General features: G+C 36.2%; 1 protein-coding gene across 7 annotated transcripts in view; it reads right to left on the bottom strand.

The window, feature by feature from the left end:
- Positions 1-26803, bottom strand: part of TANC2 (tetratricopeptide repeat, ankyrin repeat and coiled-coil containing 2) — a 519058-nt gene that overhangs the window by 315367 nt on the left and 176888 nt on the right. For 6 of the 7 annotated variants that reach the window (XM_027872925.1, XM_027872927.1, XM_027872928.1 and 3 more), the window contains one exon: positions 14573-14755. The exons of the other annotated variant lie outside the window; for it this stretch is intronic. In XM_027872925.1, the coding sequence (XP_027728726.1) occupies positions 14573-14755 (183 nt within the window). The remainder of the gene's footprint in view (positions 1-14572; positions 14756-26803) is intronic. 7 annotated transcript variants of the gene reach the window in all.

Here is a 26803-nt window from a genome sequence, read left to right as displayed (position 1 = left end):
CCCAATATTTTCAGGGATCCCAGCAACCCCAAACTGCATCAGTACCATGAGAGTAAACAGAATTATGAAATGAAAGGTAAATATATATTGATGATATTGATGATAAAGTACGCACAGTACAGTAAACACAGTTCTGCAGTATATTGTCCTTCCCCACCACTGCCTTTATCACTGGTTGTTGGCAGTGCAACTTTTTTTATGAAGCTACTGAGAGATGTTTGGATAATGGCTCTCTTCTTTTCCTCCTGTATCTGATGATAGCAAGCAATATTATCCTCAACTAGTCTTTACATTTTAAAAATCTTGAAAACTTCAAGAAAAAAATTCACTCAAATGATGAAATGCTTCTGTCAACTGTTGCACTGTGAACCTTTATGGTTCAACCTCAGTTTGGAAGCTTCCTTTTCTTCTTCTGAAATCTTTGCCTCCAGCAGCTCAATCAAATCTTCATTTGACAGTTTTTCTCCATGAGACTCAGTCAACTCCTCCACATTATTCTCATCCACTTCTAGCTCCAATTCTGGAGCTAATTTTACAATCTTGTTATTTCTTCAAACCTTTCATCTCGGTCAAATCCACCTGAATGAACTGTAAGCATGCTTTTTCCCAACTCTCTTCATACTTGTTTCTGTTACATCTTTTCATGCCTTAGCAATATTCCAGATTGTATGGTAAATATTATAGGACTTCCAGAAATCTCTCAATGTCAAGCCCTTATCTACATCAAAAGCAGCAAGTGCCTAGGCAAATGTAGTGCACAGTAAATAGCATGCCTTGAAATTAGCAATCACTTCCTGACACAAAGGATCTAATAATAAGGTAGTATTGGGGGAAGGCAGACCACTTCTACATTTTTCATTAAAATCATCCAGATGGGGAGGGTGACCTGGGGTATAATCCAAAATAAGTAGAATCTTGAAAATAATGCCATTATCATTACAAAACTTCTTACATTAAATTAAAAACGTTTGGAAAGCAGGAAACTGGGAAAAAAATTTTAAGGCAATTCTCAAATATACAGAGAACTTAGTCAAATGTATAAAAATATGAGTCATTTCCCAATTGATAAATGGTCAAAGGATATGAACAGGCAGTTTTCAAATGAAGAAATCAGAACTATCTATAGTCATATGAAAAAATGCTCTAAATCACTATTGATTAGAGAAATGAAAGTTCAAACAACTCTGAGATACCACCTCATACCCATCAGGCTAGCTAATATGATAGAAAAGGAAAATGACAAATGTTGGAGGGGATGTGGGAAAACTGGGACACTAATGCATTACTGGTAGAGTTGTGAACAAATCCAACCATTCTGGTGAACAATTTGGATCTATGTCCAAAGGACTACAAAACCGTGCATACCCTTTGACCCAGCAATACCACTACTAGGTCTGTATCCCAAAGAGATCAAAGAAAAGGGGAAAGAACCTATTTGTACAAAAATATTTACAGCAGCTCTTTTTGTGGTGGCAAAGAACTGAAAACTGAGTGGATGCTCATCAACTGGGGAATGGCTAAACAAGTTATGGTATATGATTGTGATGGAATAATATTGTGCTGTAAGAAATGATGAGCATGATGATTTCAGAAAAAACTGGGAGGACTTATATGAACTCATACAAAATGAAGTGAGCAGAACCAGGAAAACACTGTACACAGTAACAGCAATATTGTCCCATGATCAACTGTAAATGATTTTAGCTACTCTGATGAAGAAAACAATCCAAGACAAATCCAAAGGACCTATGATGAAGAACGCTATCCATCTCCAGGAAGAAAACTGATGAACTCTGAATGTAGGTTGAAGCATACTTTTTAACTTTATTTTTCTTTATTTTTGTCTGTTTTATTTTGCAACATAGCTAATATGAATATATGTTTTGTATGACTTCACATGTATAATTGATATCAAATTGCTTCTCATGGGGGGTTTTGGAACTCAAAATTTTTAAAATGATTGTTAAATTTTACATGTAATTGGAAAATATTTAACAAAATAAAAAAATTTAAAAAATAATTTCTACTTGACTATGTAATTTGAAGTCTGGTAGCACTCTTTTCCCTTAATTTCTACCTTTTTTTTTCATTGTGTATGTGTATATATGTGTGTATGTATATATATATATGTCCATACACACACATAATTTTCCACACTAAATGGTTGCCTGAATAGGAGGCAGCTCACCCATATCCCACACACCTAACTCCAGGAAAATCTTTAAGTTTGCACTAGAACAAACAATGATCAAAAAATGCAATGAGAAACTATGGTAAGTAATTTCTTCCACCCTGATACTGCACCAAAAAAAATTAGCCAGGCTTCTCCACCAATGCTGGAACAGGGTAGCATTCCAGAATGATCAGAGATTGTCGGGGACATGTATAATCTATAATACTCTGTACGCAGAGGCAGCAAAAGCAGAGGGCTTCCCTGAAAAAGTCTCAAGTTTGTCAGAAAGCTCAAGGAGGAAGCTACAGAAATCAGCAGAGTGATGAACAGACTGGTAGACTGCTTAAATGATCTGGGATCACAAACGCCCTAATCTGAATCTCTGGAGCGGGCCTGGAAGATACAGCACTCTAAACTTCAAAGATTAAAGTAGCCTACTCTTAGAAGGTGGCAGTCACCACAAGAACCCAGGGATCCCAAGAGAAGAGTGGTCCAAATAACCCATCTAAAAATACAGCAAGTAAGAGATCCTAGTCCTGACACATAGCCCTAATTCAGGAATGAAAACTGGAAAGACGAATGAATCAAAGAAAAAACCTATAACAATCAAAAATGTAAATCTAACAATCTAACTCTATAACACATGAAAGCAGAGACTCCAAGGAAAAAAATAGATTTTCCAGAGGGACAAGAATACCTAAAAAAACAAAGCAAAAGCTAGAAATAAAATAAAATAATGTAATAAAAGCTCTTAATGAAAGAACTGGAAGGAAACCAAGTAGCTTAGAAGAGAAAGTGGTAAACCTTAATCAAGAAGTGCAATCTCTGAAAACTAGAATAGACCAAAGAGAAATCAATGACTCCAATGACACAGCAATAAATATTACAAGAAATGATAAGATTTTAAAAAACATAGATGATACTTGATATCAAAAACAACTGATCTGGAAAACAGGTCGAAGAGAGAGAATTTAAAAATCACGGGACCTCTTGAAAACTATGATTATATTTCAAAGCCTGGGCACTACATTTCAAGAAATCATAATTGAAAACTGCCCAAATCTCTTAGAATCACAGGGCAAAATGAAGATAGAAAGAACCTACCAAACACTTCCTGAAAGGAATCCTGAACAGTACAGTTCCAGGAAGGTCATAGCCAAAAATCCAGAGCTCATGTGCTCATGTGCATAAGTCCCCATAAAAACGTAAATCAAGTACCAAGGAACTATAATCAGGATCTTCTAAGACCTGGAAGATTGTACTATATAACCAGAGGAGATTTTTACTAAGAACTATACTGGAAGATTCTATTAAAACCTGAGGAGATCTTGGAATACAGCATTACAAAAGGCAAATGATTTAAGCTTATTACCAAGAATAACTTAGCCTACAAAGCCTGAGTATAATCCCATAGGGGAACAAAAGAAGAGACCTTTAATGGAACAGAGGACTTTCAAGAATTTTGGATAAAAAGACCAGAGCTGAGTGAGAGCTTTGAAATATAAACACAGTAGTCTAGATAAATCTAGAAAAGGCAATTTGTGTGTGTGTGTATAACTGTAAAAAGCTATATGATGATGTGTTAACATTCTGATAAAGGGAGATCTCTTCAAAAGATTAATGAGGGATTTAAATAAGAAAAACAGAGGTATTAGAAAAGTATTGGTTCTGCTACAAGGGTTTTAAGAGTGGAAAGAAAAGGGAAGGTAAAAAGGATATACCAACATAGAAAGGAGGAAAGAAGGAACTTGCTATTTCTCAAAATTGGGGTAAGAAACAAACATGGAGGAAAAAGGTGGGGGAAGCTGGTATCAAAGGAATCTCACAGATAAAAGAGCTTAATGCCCCCCCCTTTACCATCCCAATGTAGAAACATATCACACTAAAATGGAAAGCAAGCAGTGAATGATACAGAAAGGAGGTTAAAAGAGGAAAAGGGAACCACAAAGAGCATAGTCATGGAAAACATATTTTCCCAACCTGAAGGGAGAATTAAAAGGTGGGGAAGGAAGTAAAACAAAGAACTAGTATCTAAGGGGGATAGGGGGAGGGAGAGGTACCTTAGATTGCTTCTTAGACAATTTGAAAATGGCTGAACAAATTGTGGCATGTAGCAAAAAAATATTACTGCATTACAATAAATGATGAAAGGAATGACATCAGATACTTCTGGGTAGTTTGAACTGAAGCAGAAATGAAGTGTGCAAAACTAAGAGAACAATTTATATAAGGACAACACTATAAAGAAAAAACTCTGAAAAGCTTAAGAACTCTGATAAAAGCAATGACCAACCCTGTCTTTGGAGAACCTATGATGAGTCATGTCTCTACCATATGACAGACAGGCAATAGACACAAAGTGCAGAGATACATATTTTTGGGCATGGCCACTCTGAATTTATCTTGCTTAAGCATATGACTGTTTATTTGTTACAAGAGGTATTTGTTTTCTCCTTTTTTCCCCCCAATTAATTGGGAAGAGAATTGTCAAGAAAGAACAATTAAAATGCAATAACAAAAAAAGCCACTGTAATACTTTTTAAATCACAAAAAAGAGGAGAAAATTCAGAAGAAACCAAAGATAAAAAAACTAATTTTTCAGATGGTCACAATTCTTCTTCCTCTTTTTTCTCCTTCTTCTACCACTCAGTTACTTGGATAATTCAAAATGCCCCCTTATCTCCTTTTCTCCAATTTTTCTCTGCCTTTTTCTGAGAAAAATTTCTTTACCATTTTTTGTTCATTAATGCTCTTCCCTTTCCATCAATTCTGAATTTTTTCTTTTATTCGTAGTCTGTATATTTATTCTTTCTTTAGTCTTTTTCTTTCTCAAGAAATTAAAACTTCTGAAGTATCAAATTAGAATACCCTCTTCTAGAGAATTTCTATGCTGTTGTCTTTGTAGATTTTGGCCTTGTTTTCTGTTGTGCCTCTCACTTAAAAACACAATTCATGAGATAAGTAATGAGGAATGAGCTACCCTCTTGACTAATCATGCCAATCACCTAGTATTTTATTCAGTGCCTACCTACTATATGCCAGGCATTGTGTTAAATGCTAAAGATACAAAGAAAGGCAAAGTAAAACAAAGCAAAACACCCCAGCCCCTGCTTACTGTGGAGACAACATGCAAACCAATATGTACAAACAAGATCTATATAAGATAAACTGGAGATAATCAACAAGGGGAAGGCATTAACATTAAGAAGGACTGGGAAAGGTGGGACTTTAACTGAGACTTGAAAAAATCCACGGAAGTCAGGATGTGATGAGGAGGGAGAGAGTTCCAGGCATGGGAGACAGCCAGCAAAAATGGTCAGTCATTAGATAGAGCACCTTGTTCTAGGAACAGCAAAGTGGCTAGTGTCACTGGATCACAAAGTACTTGTAGGGAAGTAAAGTATATATTTAGATTGGAAAGGCACCAGGTTATAAAGGGTTTTTAAAGCCAAACAGAGGCTTTTATATTTGACCTGCGAACCACTAGAGTTTACTGAATAGAGGGAGCAACTTGATCAGACCTGTACTAAAGGAAGATCAATTTGACAGCTAAGTAGCAGATAGACTGGAATGAGGAGATACCCGAGGTGGGGAGACCAAGAAGATGACTACTGCAGCAGCTCAAGAGTGAGGTGATAAAAGTCTAAACCAAGGTGGTGGCAGCATCAAAGGAGAAAAGAAGACAAATACTAGAGAAGTTACAAAGTAGAAACAAGATGATTTGAAAACTGCTTATAATGGGGAGAGGAACAGGGTAAGAGACAGTGAGGAATCAAGGATAACACTTAGGTAATGATCTGGGGTTATTGGGAGGATGGTGGTACTCTCAACAGTAATAAGGAAGTTAGGCAGAGGGGAAGGTTTTGGAGAAAAGATAATGAGTACTCTAACCATGACCACTGTCCCATTTGCCATGTAAATCTCACCTCAGGAGCTATGTTCTCTCATTCTTCTGGATGCCTGTTGCCCTTAAGACCTACAGTTTCTCTTATCTTGAGTCAAGATGTCATCCTCAGCCGCAAAACACATTCTACCACATTTTTTTGTATTGTGAACACCTTAGGCAGACTGGTGAAGCCTATGGATCCCTTCTCAGAATGTTTTTCAAAGTATAAAATAAGATACATAGAATTGCAAAGGAAACCAATTATATTGAAACAAAGATGTAACTTCTCCCCCATTCAAGCTCACAGATCTCATGAAATTTATCCACATACTCATGAAGGGATCTATGGAACTGAAGTTAAGAACTTCTGTTTGAGTGTAAAAGAAAGTAATGTATCTTCCTGTGTACCAACTCCCTGTAGATTAGGCTCATTGTGAAGTCCCAGTATCTCATCACAGAATGAAGCAGCATTCTCTCTTCCCAATACATTGGGACCTCACCCTTTCATTCCCCCTGTTTTAATTCCTCCCTTTGCCACCTCTTCCATTTCCCTTTATCCCCTCTTCCTGCTAAGATGCTACAGGTGTTATCTTCGCTTCAGTATTCACCAATGGATATGATTACATTATATCATCCATTCCCCTCTATCCTTCACTTCCCTCTCCCCTTTTTTTCAACTTCTCATTCTGCAGTTCAATCCCACAAAATACACTGATTCACTACTGAGATTTGGAGTGGTTGTGGAATTCTGTCAAAGTTATTTTAAACTTGCCCCATTACTTCTCCCAATTACTGAATTCCACTCTTATATTTATCTCCTTATACTTTTATTCAGAAATTTACTAATGGTTTCTCAGGTGGTGTTATTCTTGTTTAAATGCAATAGGTATATTGTTTTAATGTAACAGGTATTTTTATTAAAAGCAGTAGGTACTTTTTTTCTCTTTTTAGATTTTTTCTTTTAATAACCTCTAGAGGTAGGGTAATTTATGTATTTTTTTTTCTTGGTAGTTGTATTTATTTACCTTTTCTTGTGTTTTTTTTTTTGTTGGGGGTATTTATGAGATGAATAATCTCGTATCTGTTGTGTTCCCCACCCCGCACAATCCCAAGGATACCTCAAACTCCTCACTTTTATTGAAATTACATATTTTTTCCCATTGATCATTAGGTTATGATTTGTGGGGTATATCATTTTGGGTGGTATCTGGAATACATTTACTTTTTTGGAATTTATTATTCCATTCCTTCCTGCAGTATCCAATGGCGGTAAAATTGTCTTGTGTAAAAAGAATTTCCTTACCTTTATATTTTAATCTTTCTCCTGGCTGCTTGCAGGATTTGTTGTTTGTCTTTGGAATTGTTAAATTTCCCTACTGTGTGTCTTGGAGCTGTCTCCTGAACTCTCCCCTAAGGTGATCCGTTTAGTCTTTTAATTGGTACTTTGTTTTCTGTATTCAGAAGAGCTGGAGAGGTTTTATTTGTTATTTCTTTCTTTATTTTTATTTTTGGTGAGGCAATCAGGGTTAAGTGACTTGCCCAGGGTCACACAGCTAGTAAGTGTCAAGTGTCTGAGGTCAGATTTGAACTCAGGTCCTCCTGACTCCAAGGCCGGAGCTTTATCCACTGCGCCACATACCTGCCCCGTTATTTCTTGCATTATAGTACTCAAGTTTTTTGATGTATGCTATTCAACGAGACATGATCCTTTATTTGTCTCTTTGCTTCCTGTCTTTGGGAAAATGATTTCTGCTTATATATATATATATAGTCTTATGTGTGTGTGTGTGTGTGTGTGTGTGTAGACTCTTTTAGCCTTGTTTTTTCTTTTCTTCCTCCAGATAGTCATTCACTTCAGTATATTTGTATTCCATTTCTGTTCCTTCTTTTGCTTCTTAGGAGCAACTCACCACCATGGATTCAAGTACTTTTTTGTTGTGGTAATTATTTCTGCTGTGCAGGCCATAGGTTTCGATATTCATTTTCTTCTGAATTGTTCTTTTATATTTTTCATTTCTGCATCTGAACTATTCTGGAACACTTTTTGTTGTTCTAAGTCCTCTTGGCATTCCACTGAGTTCTCTCTTTCATCAGCTCATGGTTCAATTTCCTTTGTCTTTCAGTCTTTATTTAGAGAGGTTTGGGACTTTCAGAATGCTTTGCATTCACCTTCCTTTCTAATTGTATTATCTTTTCTGTTCATTTATCTGCTTGTCCTCTAAATTTTAATTTTCTTCTCCTTGAAATCACTGCTAATTTTGGACTTATAATTTATAGCCCACTGTTGCTCAGTTTCTAACTCCTTCCCTTTGATGGAGGGATTACTCCCAAGGCTAGACCACCATGTTATCTCCACCTACTCTCATTATAAGGAATTTACTTTTCCTTGACATCAGTCCCTGCCCCAAAGCCAATGGAACTGGCCTCAGCTGGACTGTAAACTTCTTTCTTCCATCCATGTTTACCTACACATAATGGCCCTATGCTCCACTTCCTTCAATTTTTTGGTTCTTTGATTAGGCCAAATGAGCATCTATTATTTTTTGCAGGGTTAAAGAAGTATTCCTAGAAAAGCTACTACGGACTTGAGTTCCTTAACTTAAGGGTATCTGTAGGCACCAGGAAACCTAATTCCTCCCTTCTTCTGTGTGGCTGGGGGAAAAAAAATCTATCTATCTATCTGATATCTATCTATCTATCTATCTATATTTTATTTATTGCAACACAACAATGTGATATAGCAGTGGGGTTCACTGGTAGAGACTCTCCAGAAGGAAGGAAATCCCCAACTAGGTTCCAATGTACAATCCCAGAATGTATGACCTGCCAGGAAATGGTAACTTGGGAGAGGGGTACTGAATGAACATGTTTCGAATAAGCCTTCTCTACTGTTTCCACATAACTAGTAGGCATCTTGTTTTCTTGTACTGTATATTCAGCTGTAATTGCTATACCTCCAGTATATAATTCCTCTCTTAGGGTTTTTTAAGAGTTAACAAGGCCTGGAGAAAAATGTCCTCCATCTTGCTGATCATATGATCGTATGACCTGAAAATTCCTACACTTATTACTACAAAACCATGAAGTTCAAACAAGATCAAATAAGAATCAAAAATTTCAATGAGGAACTACAGAAGGTGATTTCTTCCACCCCAGAAATACACAAAAAGTCAGCCAGAAGCCAACAGTAACTAGGAAAGGGGACCCCTCCAGTAAAGCCAGTGCCAGCAAAACTAGAGACAGGGCATCAATAACCTGCAAGACTCTGTGTTAAGAGACAACAAGATCAGAGAGTTCTCTTGAGAAAGGCGCAGGGTAGCATACAAAAAAAAACCAGAAAGGACATGTTGGAAGTTCTAGGGAGATGCAGTGGAAGCAATATTGCTATATTCAAACTGGACAGGACACAGGTTCTGAGGTCCCTAAAATTTTGTCCCAAGACTCCAGAGAAAGCCCTGAAAATATGGCACTCTGAAACTCAAAGACCCATTGGGGTCTAACCTTGGGAGGTGGAGATCAGTGAAAGAACCCAGAGGACCCAGGGCAAGAACAAAAAAGGTGGAAAAACCTTCCCAAAAATGCAACTAAGGTAGAGACTGGCCTCAGCACAAAGCTCCAATTCAGGAACGAAAGATGGAGAGATAAGTAAAACAAAGAAAACATCGACCAGTATAAAAAAATTATTACAACTCTAACTCTATAACAAATGCTAGCAGAGACTCAAAGGGAAAAAAAATGAATTTTCCACAATCATTACATAAATACTTAGAAGAAATAAAGCAAGAATTAAAAAAATTAAAGCTTTTAAGGAAAGAACTGAAAACTTAGTAAGTAGCCTAGAAGAGAAAGTTATAACCTTACCCAACAAATGAAATGGAATAACTCAATTACACAGCAAAAACTATTACGACAAAATCAAAATACTGAAATAAATGGAAGAAAATGTAAGATACTTATTACTAAAAAAAAAAAATGATTTGAAAAACAGATCAAGAGATAATTTAACAATCAGAGACTCTCCAAAAAGCATGACCAAACCAAAAAACCTAGTTATTTTATATTTTAAGAAATAAATAAATGAAAATTCCTCAGATCTATTAGAATCAAAGGACAAATTACAACAAAGTAACAATAGAAGGAATCCACCCCCTGAAAGAAACCCCCAAAAGAAAAGTCCCAAGAATGTCACAGCCAAAATTGAGAACTCTTACATCAAGGAAAAAAATACTTCAGTAATCAAAAAGATGCAGTTCAAGTACCAAGAAATCACATAGTCAAGATCACAAAAACCTGGCAGCTTCTACCAAAAAAAAAAAAAAAAAAAAAAAAAGAAATTTTAGAATTCAATTTTCCAAAATGCAAATGATATAGAGGCTTACAACTAAGAATAATTTACTCAGAAAAGTTAAGTGTAATCCTATAGGAGGAAAATGCATCTTTAATGGAACAGAAGACAATAATGATGACACCCCCCACACACACACACACACAAAAAAGGTCACTGGTATTTTTTTTTAAATGAATAGAAAAGAACAGAATGAAGCATAGACCAACAAGAAAATTTTGAAAGTATCATGCATGATTTACTACACACTTTTTTTTTAAAAAGAGCAAGGAGTATGAAATGAATATTCATCACTTTAATTTTTTTTTTCGCTTTGTGTCATTTATTTTTGTCATTTAGCTAAAAAATTAAAAAAAAATCTGGAATAAAAGAGAAGAGGAAGGAAGGGAAGCAGGGAGGGAGGGAAGGAAGGAAAGAAGGAAAAGGAGGGAGATAAAATAGTGACTAGGTCCATTACAACTTTATAGGCCCTCAGAACTGTAAAGCAATCCTACTTTACCTACCTAATTGATTACCTAATTGATTATCTATTCCACTCACTACAATAGCTATTTCAAATATTTTTTTCTTTCCTTAAGACACTTATTCTCTTCTCCACCACTACATTTTCTGCAGAATACCTAACCTCAAACTTTAGCAAAACAAATTAAAATCATTCGCTGAGAGCTTACTTTTCTTCCCTCTTCATCTCCCTTTTCCTACCTGCATAGAGACTTCCTAAACTAAAGAAGGAATCTGAATGCAGATACAGTTTCTAGTAAGAAGACAACCTCTATCCTATGTAATTTTTAAAAGGCAGGTTAACAGACAATAAAGCTAAATATGAGTTATAGTTTATATGTAAGAAATTTGCTTAATATTTGAAAATGACTAAATCTATCTGTAAACTGCCCATGTACAAAAAAAATTTTGATAGTAAAAGTTACTTTAGTGAAAAGTGTGTCCAAAAAAATTTAATTTTTAAAGCTTTTCATTACCTAGCAATGTTAAAAACAATGAATTAAATTTTCAACAAATTAATAATAGCAACTCACATTTATACAGCTTTAAAATTTGCAAAGTACTTTATATATATTCTCATGACAACTGTGTGAGGTAGGTGCTATTATTACTATCCCTATTTTACAGATGAGGAAACTGAGGCTGAGATATGCTAAGTGACTTCCCCAGGGTCACACAGCTAGTAAATGTCTTGGTCAGTGTCTGAATTCAATTCCAAGTCCAGAACTCTATCCACTACTCTACTTCTTTGAGGCTTCTTTACCAACTTAGCTTTGTACTAAAAATACTCTAAGTAGCTTACTGCTTTTAAGTCCCACATCTTCCTCTTTTTTTCCTTTTGGACTTAGGCAGATTTTTTTTCCTAGTCTGAAGTTGAGCTGACCTAATTGCAAATAGGCCATTTCTGTGGGAGGGTTTTAATACATGTAAAGTACTGAAAAAATATGCTAAATTAGCAAAAGTCCCTTAGCAATAACCAGGAAAGGAGGAGATTAACTCCTATTTACACTTTAAAACATGGAAAGTTATATATGTATCCTGGTAGATTAGAGGTGAAGACGGTTTCACACAGTGGAATGACATATGCAATTTAAAGATGGGACAAGGAAACAACATGTAATGAGACAAGCGAATCACACAGAAAGAAGTAGAATAAGGTTAACAGATGTAATAATTCTAAAAAGGGGCAGAGAATTCATATTTTCCTTTCTTTATTGACTTGAGCAATTAGCCAGGCCACATGGAAGATATGGCATCTGCAGAGTGAATGCACACAGTACTTGTTGCTCTTTTGGCTAGCAATCCTGAGGGTCTTCCTGTCCCCTTTTGATTTTATTATTATTATTTTTTTAAGATGAAAGGGGCCATCCTTTGACTCACTTCTTTAACAGGCCTAATCACTGAAAGGGTGTTGCCTCTGGCAAAATGAGAACTTGGAAAGACTTTAGCTTAAAAAGGCTAAGGTTTTCCACTGAATCCTAGGCCATCTCCAGTTATCCTGATCTATATCTGGCCACTGGACCCACATGGCTCTGGAGAAGAAAGTGAGTCAGGTGACTGCACAGCCCTCCCTCGCTCAAATCCAAATCATAGCATCATCTTTCTGATGATGGTCCTCTTCTAGAACAAAGGACAAACCACAACCACACAACCACAAGTCTTAGAAACACAAAAATAGGTATTTTAATAAGTAAAGCTATAGTAATCTAAAGAATAATGCCACCTAACATCTTTTTCCCTATAGGAAATTCATTTATAGGCAACTAATCCATCTCTCTTACACTTTGTTTTGCTTATTCATAACAAACAGATAAAGGAAGAGAACTGTACATATAACTGAATAAGTTGAGTAACACCAATCTTTATCTCAAATTCTAAAGTAAAAAGAGAAGATGAACTGCTTCAGATGATAGAAAAGTAGACACAAAATAATGGAGTAATCCATGACATCATCTTTTAAAGGAGACATTCTTTTATGTAGCAGATTTCATTGTTAGTCTTGAAGTTATTTGACAGAACAGGTTTTGCATGAAGGAAAATAAAACTTTTTGACAGATTAAACATTAATTCAACAGCTCTACAAGAATTCAGCAGTTCACAATGGCAATCTGAGACCTCACTGAAAGTTAACCCTTACTGCATCAACATAGTAGATTTCTCATCGACAGTGAGAGCATATTTCCCTTTTTAAAAAGGCTACATATAGCTGTCTATGTTAAAATTTCAAAAATTCAGAATAACAGTTCTTGAACTGAAGGTAATGGAGATTCCAATCACCTGGAGATTGCTACCCCCCCATCAATGCATTTAATGATGAGGTACCACTGACAAGTACAACTGTTTTGTGTTATCAAGAGAAATACCAAGAACATTTTTAACTTTCAAAGGGACATATTTCATAGAACTGACATTTATGGTCAAAGCTCAGACCTTCCTTCAAGCCTGCCATATTTCCACTATAAGGAAGAATAAAACTAAGATTTTAGCAAAATACAAATGACACAACAATCTGATTTCATTTTATGACCTAAAAGACAATAAATAGCCATAACAAAGTAGGTTCTGACTCTGTCAACTGCTTTGATAACAAGATGATTAAAAGTAAAAACAAAGTCAACAGGCACCACTGCTTTGTAAAACCACAATCCAAAGTCAGGACTATCTTTATCTTAGCATCTCACTTTGTAATGCAACATTATTAAAGTTTCATTTTAAACTCATGAAAGAACTTAGAAATCCTATGCTTTGTTTCTGCCACTTCTTGTAATCACTATTATAACTTAGCATTTACCCTATGCTTTACTGTAAAACACATTATATGAAAGGCATAAGGTAGATCATATTGTTCAGGAGTTTGTTGAAAGTCAAATCTTGGTTTACTTTAAATATTTCCTTTGAATGTGAACTCTATATCTACATTTATTCAGTGAGTGATATTCTTAGTGGAAATATAACCAAGCCACAGTAATACCAGACATTTCCAAATGTGACAGTTCTGTAAATTGGTCAAAACTATCTCATTAAACAAACCATATGTTAAATTTACAGTGGGAGGAGAGGGTTGATTTTATATAGATGCAGTTCCCCCCATGAGTCACTTGCTATGAGTAACAATATACCTTGCGATAATGTTGGAAACATTTTTTATTTTAAAATAAGTATTCTAAGAAGACAGAATAATCTACAACAGAAACCAGAGTGCTTAAAATAGCGTTTAAAAACAGACATGAAATAAACAAAAGTCATCCTTTCATATAAAACTATGACTAGTATACCTTTGTTGAATTCCCAATCCTACCATCCTAAAGCTAAAATGAAAATTACTTAAACTATCAAAATGTCTCAATCTGTTAATCTGACATGAACAAGCTGATAAATGAGAACAAAGCTACAGTATGTTCTGGCAATATTAGGAATTTCCTGAAATACTAGAAAATCTGTCCACAACAGATGGATCACCTAGAAAATAGATAACTCAATTTGTCAAAATGAGGTTCCCTAAAGCCATTTTTTACAGCAAATACCAGCATGATGTCACAGGAGTCTGTAACTTTAGCAAGCCAAGGAGGGAAACCTGAACACACACGCAGAGAGAAATATCAGCTACAATTTTATATTACTTGCTTTTAAAAAAATACCTAGTTGAGTTTATATTTAGAATCCTTACCAGTTAATTTCTTCACAGGTTGGAGCCGAACACTGATAGACTGATGGGTGAGTAAGGGGGAGGATGGAAGAGAGCGGGACATGCCCTCCATAATCCGAATGTGCTGCATACCTTCAGTCACTGGAAGTGGTGGGATGGCATAATCTGGTTCAAAAGTACAGTCATTTTCTGTGGAGATGCCACCTAAGATAAATAAAGGAATGAAGCAAAGGGGCTAATAAGATTTCCTTCTTGTCTTACCAAATTTCATCTCATCTCCTTAGGATGACTGACATAACTGATAATAACTGATAACTGATAAATGAACAGTCTTACATAGGAATCATTAAACATCTTTTTTATTTTTAAATTTAAAACACTTGTAAAATTCAAATAAATTTACTTATGAATTTATAAACATTTATAAAAATAAATATGTATACTATCATATTCCCTATTGTTTGAAATCTGCTGACATGGATTCCATGACTGTAGAAACTTTGGGCGTAAAGACTTCAGGAAGGGCATCAACTCTTTCAAAGACTGTAAGTGTAGTATTTTTAGCAAAAACTATTGCTCTAGTGCACTAAATGCTATTCCTCATGTCCCAGAAGGTTAATACACCTGACCTTGAGTGCTTGCCAAGGACCACACAGTCCAACATGGGGTAAAACATGTGCTCAACTCATTCAATGTAAGTGACTAATGTATTTGCAGCCAAATACCATGGGATCTAGTCCAGCTCCCACCAGCAATATCCCAGTACAAAGTTTATGTTGTCATCTTGTTCTTATCATTTTTAATGGGGTAGAGATAGAAATGGTCCTGTTATAAGTTATAATCCTGCTATTATTCTTTAATTAATGGTCTATGGACTACTGTACAGGTAGATGAAATAACATTTTGAAGAAAAATAATAGTATTAGAATTTAAGCTAATTCCCATTAGCCTCATTCAAAACTTCTCTGATATAATTCTAATACCAGAGAGTACAACAGGGATTATACAAACACACGTACTCCTCATCCTGTTGCCACAAGTTTCTATTTTTCTCAGTCAGTTCTATTTTAAAAGTTTTTTTTTTCTCTTTGATGAACTTTAGAAGTTAAAAGTATTGGGAATGGTAAGGTGACATCTATTAAAAACATTGTTCTTAAGTTTCTATTGATCAGTATTTATATCCAGGCAATTGTTGGTAACAGTTCAGTTTATGATAATGGTATAGTTCCAGGTCAATTTATTATTAGCTGAAATCTTCTAGATATTTAGAGATCTGTATTTGTAGAATGGGGATTTTTCATCTATAAGTCTATTAAAGGTAGTGAGCTTTTGATGTACAATTTTAGCCACCAGGTCATGTCTAGGTAGGTGTTTAGTGGGTGCTAAATTTTTATAGCCTGCAGCAATGTGCTGCACTATCTCAACCATTTCCTTTCATAATCAACATGTATCATTAAATCTGGAATTCTTAAGCACACTCCTTCTGTAATTTCTAATTGGCAATGTCCAGGTGTCCAGTTGCCATTATAAACCTCTTCACTTCAACAAATGAATCTGCACACCTCAGCTATCTGTGTAACACTCTTTATTTATTTATTTTTTGGACATATTGTTGGCCAAGTTCACGCAGATATTGTTCACAGAAGGCCTTTTAATTCCATTCTTGAAACTTTGTCATTTCATAGGCTCCATTTGAGTAGGTGTTCTTAACCTGGGGTTCAAGGACTTGTTTTTTAAAAAACATTTTGATAACTATCTTTCAACATAATTGGTTTCCCTTGTAATCTTCTGTAATCCTAATAAAAACATAATTCTGAGAATGAGTCTATAGGCTTCCCCAGACAGCCAAATAGGCCCATGACACAAAAAAGTTTAAGAACCCCTGATTAAATAATTTTCAGTTACACTGGATGAATCTAATGTGTACCGGTAATTAGCCTTGACTACAGCTCATTCAACTGATTTCTGCTTTCTCCAAAAGTATTTCAAGAAATATCTGACATATTTATCATGTGCTTTAAGAATGCCTCATAGTCCTTGATAGTTCAGAAGTATTCATCTTTCCAGACAACCTTTTGGTAATGGACTCTATGTTTTATTAATATTGTATGGATTTTGTTGAGATATATTTCAAACCTGTCATGGTTAACTTCACAATTCCAAGCTATATAGTATGACTGCTACTGTGTAGGTGTTAATCGCTTTAAACGTGTTTTGTTTCGTTTTCTGATTCAGCTTTGATTTCAAAATACCAGTTGAGTCTCAACATATTGAGCCAAAAACTTCTCTTCAATATCTTTTGGCTCAGTGTGTTTTGCCAGGAGGAGAAAAAGGTATTTGTAGATATGGCTTTCATCCATTGGTCCAATGTGATGTCCAATTCAAGCTTAGAAACTTCAGTCTCTCTTTCATTAACATACATTTAAAATTCATATTTTGTTATTATTAGAGAACAATTCTGTGAGATGAAGGAGTGGTTAAATTTGTTTCTCAGTGCAGAGTTAAGTGGTGCAGTGGATAGAGAGCTAGGGCCTAGAGCCAGAAAGACTCAAGTTCAAATCCAACCCCAGACAATTAACAGCGGGGTGACTGTGGGCAAGTCTCTTAACCTTTGTTTCTCTCAGTTTCCTCAAGTGCAAAATGGAAATAATAACAGCATCTACCTCTCGGGGTTGTTGTGAGGATCAAATGAGATAATGTTTATTATATAAATGCCTATACACTCCATTTTCTGTGGAGCCATATAACTAGATGTGATTCATATATAGCTAGTGATTAATAAGATGTTTTAATTCATCTCCTTTTCTTTAGAAACATTCTTAGTTCTACTTAGAAAGATGATAATGGGTTTGTTTACGAAAAACTATAACAAGTAAAATCTATCTCCCTGAAAAATACTATATTTCATATGAACTGTTTATGACATTATTGTATGGCTAGCTCTTTTTAGAGAACTGTTTTCCACGTAGACATCAAATATCAGTATTTAGCATGGCAATATCTGTCAAAGATATTAATAATCTTATTAATTAATCTTAAATTTTTGTTGGTCAATGTGTGATTAAGAGTGATTTTCATGGCATGCTCCAGGTACCAAGAGATTATTTTCTGAACTCTCAAGGATATTTAAAGATTTGTATTTCTAGTATGGTGATTTGTTACCGGTTTATGAAGAACAACTCAAGGTTGTATTATTCTGGTGAACTAATCATTCATTCTAGGTATTCAGTATGTACTAAATTTTTGCAACTTGCCGGTGTTTGTGATACTGTTTCAACTGATTATTGTTCTTATCATACATCTTGTTCTATTCATCTTTTTAGATGGAGATCAGAGAGAAATAGTCCTGGGATCAAGTGCTATTCTTTTATAGATTTACAAAAAAACTGCTTTTTGAAGCTGAATAAAAGTATTATTACATAAGCTCACCTTCTACAGGCTCACTGAAAGAATAGTCATCACAGAGACAAGATAACAAGGATGAAATGTATAGTATTTTTTTTCCTCACATGATTTTGCTCTCTTCTAGTTCTCCATTTTGAAAGCTTTTCAATCCATGTAGCTTGGAAATGATGCATGTTTAGTAAAGCAACATCTATTAAAAATCTTCTTAAATTTTTATATATCCCTAATACATCCTAATAATTTTGGGCAACAAATTAACCTGAGACAATGTGGTACAACATATTTTAATTTGCAAAGATATTTTGAGGTCTATATTTGCAGGACAAGGTCTTGTCTATTAGTTTATTTTTTTAAATAAATAAAATTTTAATTCCAGTTCCAAATTCTTCTCTCCCTTGGCCCTTCCCTCAACCCATGAGAAGGAAAAAATACAATAACTACTACTAAACATAGGAAGTTTTGGAAAACATGTTTCCCCACTAGCTATGTTGGAAAAAAAAAAGCAAGAAAAATAAAGGAAGGGGAAAAAAAGATGCTTCATTCTATACTCAAAGAGTCCACCAGTTCTCTCTCAGAATGAATAGCATTTTTCATCAGTACTTTGGAACTGTCTTGGATCACTATATTGTTCAGAGTTGCTAAGTCTTTCAGAGGTGATTATTGTTACAGTATTGCTGTACTGAAGAGCTGTTTTAATTTGCATTTCTCTAATTATTAGGGATTTAGAACATTTATTTATGACTATTGATAGCTTTGATTTCTTCTTCTGAAAACTACCTATTCATATCCTTTGACCATCTGATCAACTGGGGAATAGTTTGTTTGTTTGTTTGTTTTTTTAATAAATTTGGCTCGGTTTCTATATAATTGAGAAATGAGATCTTTAGCTAAGAAATTTGCAGTTAATAAAAGTCCCTAGTTCCTTCAGCTTTCCTTCTAATTTTGGCTGCGTTGGTTTTGTTTGTGCAAAACCCTTTTTAATTTAATGTAATCAAAAATATCAATTTTATCTCCCTTGATCCTCTCTGTCTCTTATTTGGTCATGAACTCTTCCTCTACCCACTTCTCTGACAGGTAATTTTTTTTCCATGCTTCTCGAATTTGCATATGACATCATCTTTATGTCTATCATGTACCCATTTTGAACTTATCTTGGTATATGGTATAAGATGTTGATCTATGCACACTTTCTGGCAGACTGCTTTCCAGTTTTCCCAGAAATTCTTGTCAAATAACTGGCATCAATAGCTAGCATATTGTCAAACACTAGGCTACTGTGCTCAGTTACTCCTATCTACTGTGTACCTAATCTATTTGACTGATCAACCACTATTTCTTATCCAGTACCAGAATATTATGATGATTACTGTTTTGTAATACAGTTTGAGATGTGGTACTGTTAGATACTGTTACTGATATTTCCCTCACTTTTTAAAAATTGATTCTCTTGGTATTCTTGACCTTTTGTTCCTCCAAATAAATTTTGTTATTATTTTTTCTAGCTCTATAAACTAATTCTTTGATAGTTTGATTGCCATAGCACTAATTAGGTAGTATTATCATTTTTATTACATTGTACTCATGATCAATTAATATTTCATCAATTGTTTAGATCTGTATTTATTTGTATACAGATTTTGTAATTGTCATTTATTAGCTGATGAAAGATAGTGAGCTTCTGATTTATAATTTTAGCTTCTAGGTTGTCTCTAAGCAGGTGTTGGGTAAGTGCTAAGTTTTCGCAAACTACAATTATGTGTTGTACAGTTTTTATCATTTCCTTGAATAATCTGCATTGACCAGTAGGTCTGGACTCATTGAGAACCAATAATTTCTAGTGTTAATGATCTGGTTCCTGAATTAGCTTCATGAATTATTATTTTAAATTTTTAAAAATCCAATAACTTAGCCTTTTGTGTAATGCATATTTGTCAATATCTTGATGGTTGAGCTCGTGCAGATGTAGCCTATGGAGGGTCTTTTGATTCATTTCTTGGATCTTAGACATTGCATAGGATCCACACGGAAGTAAAACATGTTCAGTTACGTTAGATAGATCCACCAAAGAGTATTTGTTGCTGGCATTTACTAATGCTTGATGAAGTGATGTCTGCTTGTCCCAAATGTATTTCCAAATATATTTGTTTTAAATCTATTTTTCTTGGACTGTAACTACCAATTCTTTTCCTCCTTTATTGTATGCAAGTGTTAAACTGTAAATATCTCTCTTAGAATGACATGCCCTCTGTTTTGTAAATATTATAGGTATTTGTTAGGGTACTCTTCAACTATTATAGTACATTTTAGAGTTGAGAAAGTATGTGAAGATCATATTACACAGGTGTTAACCACTTTAAATATATTCCTGACTCAACTTTGATTTCAGGATACCAGTAAGTTCAGTATACACAGACACAGCTTTCTATGTTTTTCAAGACAAGGTGTCTTGTCCACAGGACACCAAATTATTTGCAAATATCTTCTTTATTTACTGGTTCACCTTGACCTCCACATTTAAGCTTAAAGCCTTCAGGCTTTATCTTTTATAACCACAGAATTTTACATTTATTAAGTCCAAATGATATTTTGATATTGTTAGGGAAAGATTCCACAGATTATAGAATTTTGCAATATCCTTGGAATAGGTTCCCTCCCCCAAGTCTTTTCCTATTGCTCTCTATCCTCTACTCAGATGTCTGACTGTTTCACCCATTGCTCATTAAATTCCAATGGTTCCCTATTACTTCCATGATCAAATATAAAGTCTTCTTTTTGACATAACTTTGTTGGTGGCTAAGAGAACAGTTTTCCATGAGTGTATCAAGTAGCTTACTCTTCTTCCTATACTTGGGTCTATTTTATATATGTACAATAAATGAATAAACCATGAGTGTGCAAATGAGCTTAAAGGCTTTGTGATAATAAAGGAAGTATAAAGCTTACAGTGCTTTAGCGTGGCTTGTTCAATAATTATTGAGTCAATCATAAGTTGCTCCTTATACTACTGGGACTTGCTTGTATACTAATTTCGTTCCTCAGATGTTTTTGCTTTCATGTGTTATGCATTTTTGTAAGATGCAGGATGTGAATGTTTCATAATTGAACTATGTTTGGAAGAATAGTTATCATTCTTCTCTTTTAGTAAGTGATACCTTCCATTAAGAAAGGTGTGATCAGGCTTGGTCTGAGAGAAAGCAAATAAAGTACTGTGAGGGTAACTTGCAAACAACTGTTAAATGTTTAAAGTCAAAATTATGGATCTTAGCTGGCACTGCAGCCTTCCAGTTTTGCAGACAATCTAGGGTTTCAGTCATCTCCACTGATACAACTGTTTTGTTTATGATGTTAATGATGCATGTACTGTTTCTTGTTTGATTTGATTTGCATTTTTCTTCAGTAAGACTTCTTATAACCATATGGAAGATCAGAAATTTTCCACATTCTCCTTCTTTGGGTGTTTTCCCTCCTGATTACTCCATTTCTCAGGCATCTGTTTAAAACTTTTTGATTAATGATTTTTTTTTCTTGGTGCTGCTTTGACTTCTTTCAATTGCTCATTAAGAGAAACTAGACTTTTTGATACACTCTTGTTTTCCAAATTCTATTCTGCTTGGTTTTTTTTATTGCTTTAATTGGAAAAGTATAGAGTATTCATTTTTCTACTCTGTCCATTAGATAGTGACATCTATACACTGCTATTAATCAACAAGGCTTTTTTGAAGTTCTTCAATAGTTCTCTTAAGTCACTTCTTCCATAATGATGTCTGACATCTATTGTACTAGTTATTGCTTTGATAGTGCCACCTTTCCACCATTTAGTCTTACCATTGCAGTTGTTGCCATATATACTAGTTTGTGAGGGTTTTTAAATACTTTTACACTTTTTATTTAAAAAAAAGTAAAAGAATATATTTGTTCACAATGGTCAAGGCTAATACCAGTTTCACTGAATGATTCTTATTTGGTGTAGTTGATCTGCTAGTTAAATTCGTTCTGTCAAACTAACAAGAATGAAATTTTAGCCTATGCATGCCAATTCCCTCTCAATATCATTTGAGACATTGCATTTTTTTGGGGGGGGAGGGGTCTGCTTCATTATTAACTAGCAGTTCTAGAGTTTATATTAAGTGAAAATTTCTAATGATTTCAGGTTCTTCAACTTTTCCCTCATCAGATTTTACTTTTCCCATTCCTTATTTTGTCTAATCTATACTTAGAAATTGAAGTTATTTATAACAGTTGCCCTGCATTGGTTAGCAATATTGTATTGTTAGAACTGGGGGTACCTGGTATGAAGTCATTACCTGTAAGAGGCAATATATATTTCCAATTTCGTCACAATATAGTACTAGCACATAATTATCCCTATCTTTAATTTTATGTACACTCATGGTTTGTGCCCCTTTTGTGATCAGTACCATCTATACTGACAGATTTTCAGCAGATGAAGTATCAGGATTTCTGATTTACTTTGCTATATCTTACCCTATTGTGATAACAAAATGCAAAAGAACACCACTCGTTCTACTGTAATCCTCAACAGGTTCAAGAATGGTAGTTCTGTAATGCCTTGCATGCCCATCAATTTGTGACTCTTTGGAATAGTTGTATCACATCAAACATGTTCTAACCAAATCAGTGGTTTCACCAGAACCCAATTTACCAGTGTTTCTAGATGTCTACCAGCCATTCTCATTGGCTACAGTTATCTTAAGGTACACAGAGTGTGTGTCCTGAGAGTGTTTGGGCTGTGTTGAGTCAGTCTATTAACTTGAACTAGGACCCAGTAGGAAGTAAAGAACTGTTTTTCAAATGGGATGTAGTTCAGCATGGCTCCAATTAGTACTCAATTTCAAAACCTTTCAGGCAAGCACACTCTAACCATGTCCCATTGTCAATGACTCCACTCTATTTCACTGCTGTTGATGAGGTAGAAAAGAGTGCTTGAGACAAATGGAGCAAGCAGGATAGGAGGTAAGATGCAAGATGTGACCAGTCAGAGAAGTGATCAAAGAAGACTATGCATTAAAGCCCCCACCATGGACTTATTTGTGTGCTTTCACAAAGCACCCTCAATTTCAGAACAACTCTTCCCCTCCCCTTTCCTGTTCTCTTTGCTTATCACCTCTGGACTACCTGATATCCCAGGCATTTTGGAGCCATGCTTGCTCCTCCCATTCTCTTGTCCCCTTCCCCCATTTCATGAAATTGTATTTAAACCATACCTTTAAGCTGGTTAACTGCCTTTGCCTACCACGTAAAGCAGGGACTGCTCCGAATCTGTGGCCTATGCTCTGCCTCCCACGTGGAGTAGAGCCCACTGGGGCTCTGCCTTATGGGGAGCAGGTCCACTTGGGTGCATCACCCCAATAAATGCCTTTCTTTAACTTGAAGACTGTCCAAATGAATTCTTTCAGGACACTAGGACTCACATGTCTATTCCTCATCATTTCAGGTAACACTCCAACATTCTTGGGGTCCACCCTGAACTCACCACCAATGGCTACAGAGAAGGTCTAAGTGAACTCTTTCACTCCTGCACACTCTCCCAAATCTGACCTCAACACTGCAGATTGTCTAGTATAGGACTGTTGCCAGTATTCAAAAAACCCAATTAACTGCTGGTCCTCCTTCTTGTTGGTGGTGGTGGGGAAGGGTATCAGAACAAGGACCCTGTCCTTGACTTTAGTGGGAATATCTCATTGGGATTCCCCTCTCTGGGGCCCCTGAAATGTACTTGAAAGCTGGGGTCCTTGATTTTATCTGGTTTGTTGCTCAATTATCTTGACATAATTGGTCAATTAACATATCAAGGGACCAAATTAACATTTCAATTAACATATCAAGTGGTCACTGGTTCCTTGTTAGGGCCCAAGTTTATGACCTTTCCCCTGGTCTTTGGAAATCTTAAATCACTACACATGGGAGTTGCTGGTTTGAGAAGTTACACTTTAGTCTGACTTATTCCTAAAGACCTATGAGTTGGTACCTTAATCTCATAAATAACACGACTTTATAGGATAGGATGGATTTATTGTAGGTGACATAGGCTACCTTCTTGCTCAGTGTTGTCTCTTATGGTCATAAAAGGAAAACATCAGACAAATTCTTTTGAGAATACACTAGCTATTGACCATTAAAAAGACCAAGGTCTCCCACTGTATCTGGGGCCATCTCCAGTTGCCCTGATCTAGATCTTGCCACTGGACCCAAATGGTTCCAGAGGAGACAGTAGTAAGGCTGTTGACTTTGCACGGCCCTCTCTCACTTAAATCCAATTCATGAAGCAAATCATGATAACACCTTCCTGATGTCATGGTCTTCTTCAAGAACAAAGGACAAACAATGGTCTATTAATAGTAATAGCTGCCCCACTGGGAACCCAACTGGCCAGTTCCAGTTAGGCAATGCAACTCACTTGCTCCTTCCTTTGTTCTTTCATTCCTTCCTTCCCTCCTCTCCCTCAGTCCACATAGGGAATCATAACCTTACCTGCAGGTGCTCTGCCCAAAGAAATATAAATTTTGATCACTGAAACCTCACAAGATATATGGGGGTTACAGGCTAGATTTCTTTTTTAAGAACCATGCCTTAAACCCAAATAGCCAACAACACATCCCAGTCCAAGCTTTATTTGGTCATCGTTTGGGCTCTGATGGCTCAGAGTTGATGGAGTTGGGATCTCAACTCCAGAAAGGAAAAACCCTGGACTTTCCCATTTGGCCAAACCTCTGGCATTTGCCTGAAGCTATAATCCCATCAACTGGCCTTTCATTGTGGCTACACCCAATCTCCCAATTCTGTTACCTTTAACCTAGCCTGGCCTTCCTTTGTCTTACCTCCCCATGTGTGGCCACTGGCCATTTCCCACCCTTAATCCTAGCTAGGCTCCATTCTCCCTAGGCCACCAGAAGTTCTGTTCATCCCAGTTTACTAGCCACTCCTAGGTCCCTCCCACAGGCTTTCTGTATATAAGGTGCATGCTCAGATTCCTAAAATCTAACCACTGCTTAGATTCTTATGATCTAGCCAATAAGCTAATAGCTTACCAATGTTCAGACTCCGTAAAAGTCTGCCCCATATGATGGACATTTTAATAAACCTTGTCTTTGGCTGAAAGAACGCCTGTGTCGAATTCTTTTGGGCAGGACCTGCATGTTATGATTTTGCGGTCCCAGGACCCCTGAATCCCTAAACTGCATCAGAGTGAGTGTAAATAGCAATTGTTTCTGTTTTGGTGAGAAACCTTAAAGGTCTTCTTCCCCTCCCAGATTGATTTTTTTTTTTTTAGTTTTTTTTTTTTTAAACTAGGTAAAAGAGGCCATATTTTGTCTCATTTCCTATGTAGCCTTAATCACAGCAATACATTGCTTCAGTCAGACTGAAATCTGGGAAAGACCTTCGCTTAAAAAGGCCAAGGTCTCCCATGCGGGGCCATCTCTAGTCTCCCTGATCTATATCTTGTCAGAGGACCCAGATGGCTCCAGAGGAGACAGTGAAGCAAGTGACTTTGCACAGCCCTCCCTCACTTAAATCCAATTCACTTGGAAGTCATGACACCACCTTCCTGATGTCATGGTCCTCTTTGAGAACAAAGGACAAACAATGAAGGAATGAGGGCCCATCAAAGAGATGTCTATATGATGGCTTGCCCTCACTTCAGGAGGAAGCTTAAGTCTGGCCAGACTCCAACCCATTAAATGGTAGCAAATTGCAGTTGTTAAGATATCTCCATGGGAGGACTGTAAAAGTATATTGCATGACTTACCAGGTAAAAGTAAATAGGTCTTGGTCTTCTACCCAAAGGTTTCACATATCTGCTCTGATCAAACAACCAGAGGAGTACCATCCTCAATTGAGGCTTTGTACCACCAAAAAAAGTCTTAATATAACTTTTGGAAGAAATGGTCAGCCCTTCGTGGTCTTGATCTGTTCCTATGTGGACCTCTACCTCCCAGGGCTCAGCCTTGTTGGGTTTTGGAGAATGTTGTGTCTTTCTTGTCTTTTCTGGCATCTTAGGACATAGTGTTACTAACTACACAACCCAAAGGCCCTGTCAAAATTGTTGCGGTTTCTTGGCATGTGGTGGGGTCGTCTCAAAGAATTCTGACTTAGACTACCTCCCATCCAAGTGAAGGTATTTATTGGGAGTGACACCTCTAAGGGGCTGAGTTCCAAGAAGAACCAGCAACAGTAAGACAAGACAGGCAATTTTATAGTGTATAGATGAGGATGGGAGCTAGACCCCAAAAAGGAAAAACCTTGGACTTTTCCAGATGGCCAGATCTCTGTCCTTCGCCTGAGGCTATAATCCCATCAACTGGCTTTTCATTGTGGCTAAAGCCTAATCTTCCAATTCTTTTTTACCCTTATGTAAGCCTCCCTCCCCTCCTTTCTTGCTCTGCAGTTGGGCTTGCTCTCCAAGCACCAACACTTGGAGATGCTTTCTGGGCAGACAGTTACAAGGCTGTCTCGAGCACTTGGCCTGACACTCTCAGGCTCTCGGTCCACTGGGTCAGTTGAAGGCCATGGACCTGGGTACGCCTTCTGCAGCAAGGAGGGAAGTGTGTGCCCAATTCCGTCAATTCTCTTGGTGCTAAGGAATTGGAGAAAACTGCAGTTGCTTTTGGGTTCCCTGAGGCTTACTTACTCCCTTCCCTCTACACCCCTGAATCCTCCTTCATGGAGGGAAATTACAGATAAAAGTTAGAACAACTAAAAATATCTTGGTAGATTCTGGAGGTTTTGTGATTGATCATTAAGAAGTTTTGAAACACCTCTGTAGGACCTGGTCACTCCCTTCCCTTGAGTCAAGAGGATATCTGTTAACCCCTCTCATAGTAGAAG

Source organism: Vombatus ursinus, unplaced genomic scaffold, assembly GCF_900497805.2.
Source record: "Vombatus ursinus unplaced genomic scaffold, bare-nosed wombat genome assembly UNPS02014801.1, whole genome shotgun sequence".
In the NCBI taxonomy this organism is placed as follows: Eukaryota; Metazoa; Chordata; class Mammalia; order Diprotodontia; family Vombatidae; genus Vombatus; species Vombatus ursinus.
This window is presented reverse-complemented; position numbering and strand designations above follow the sequence as displayed.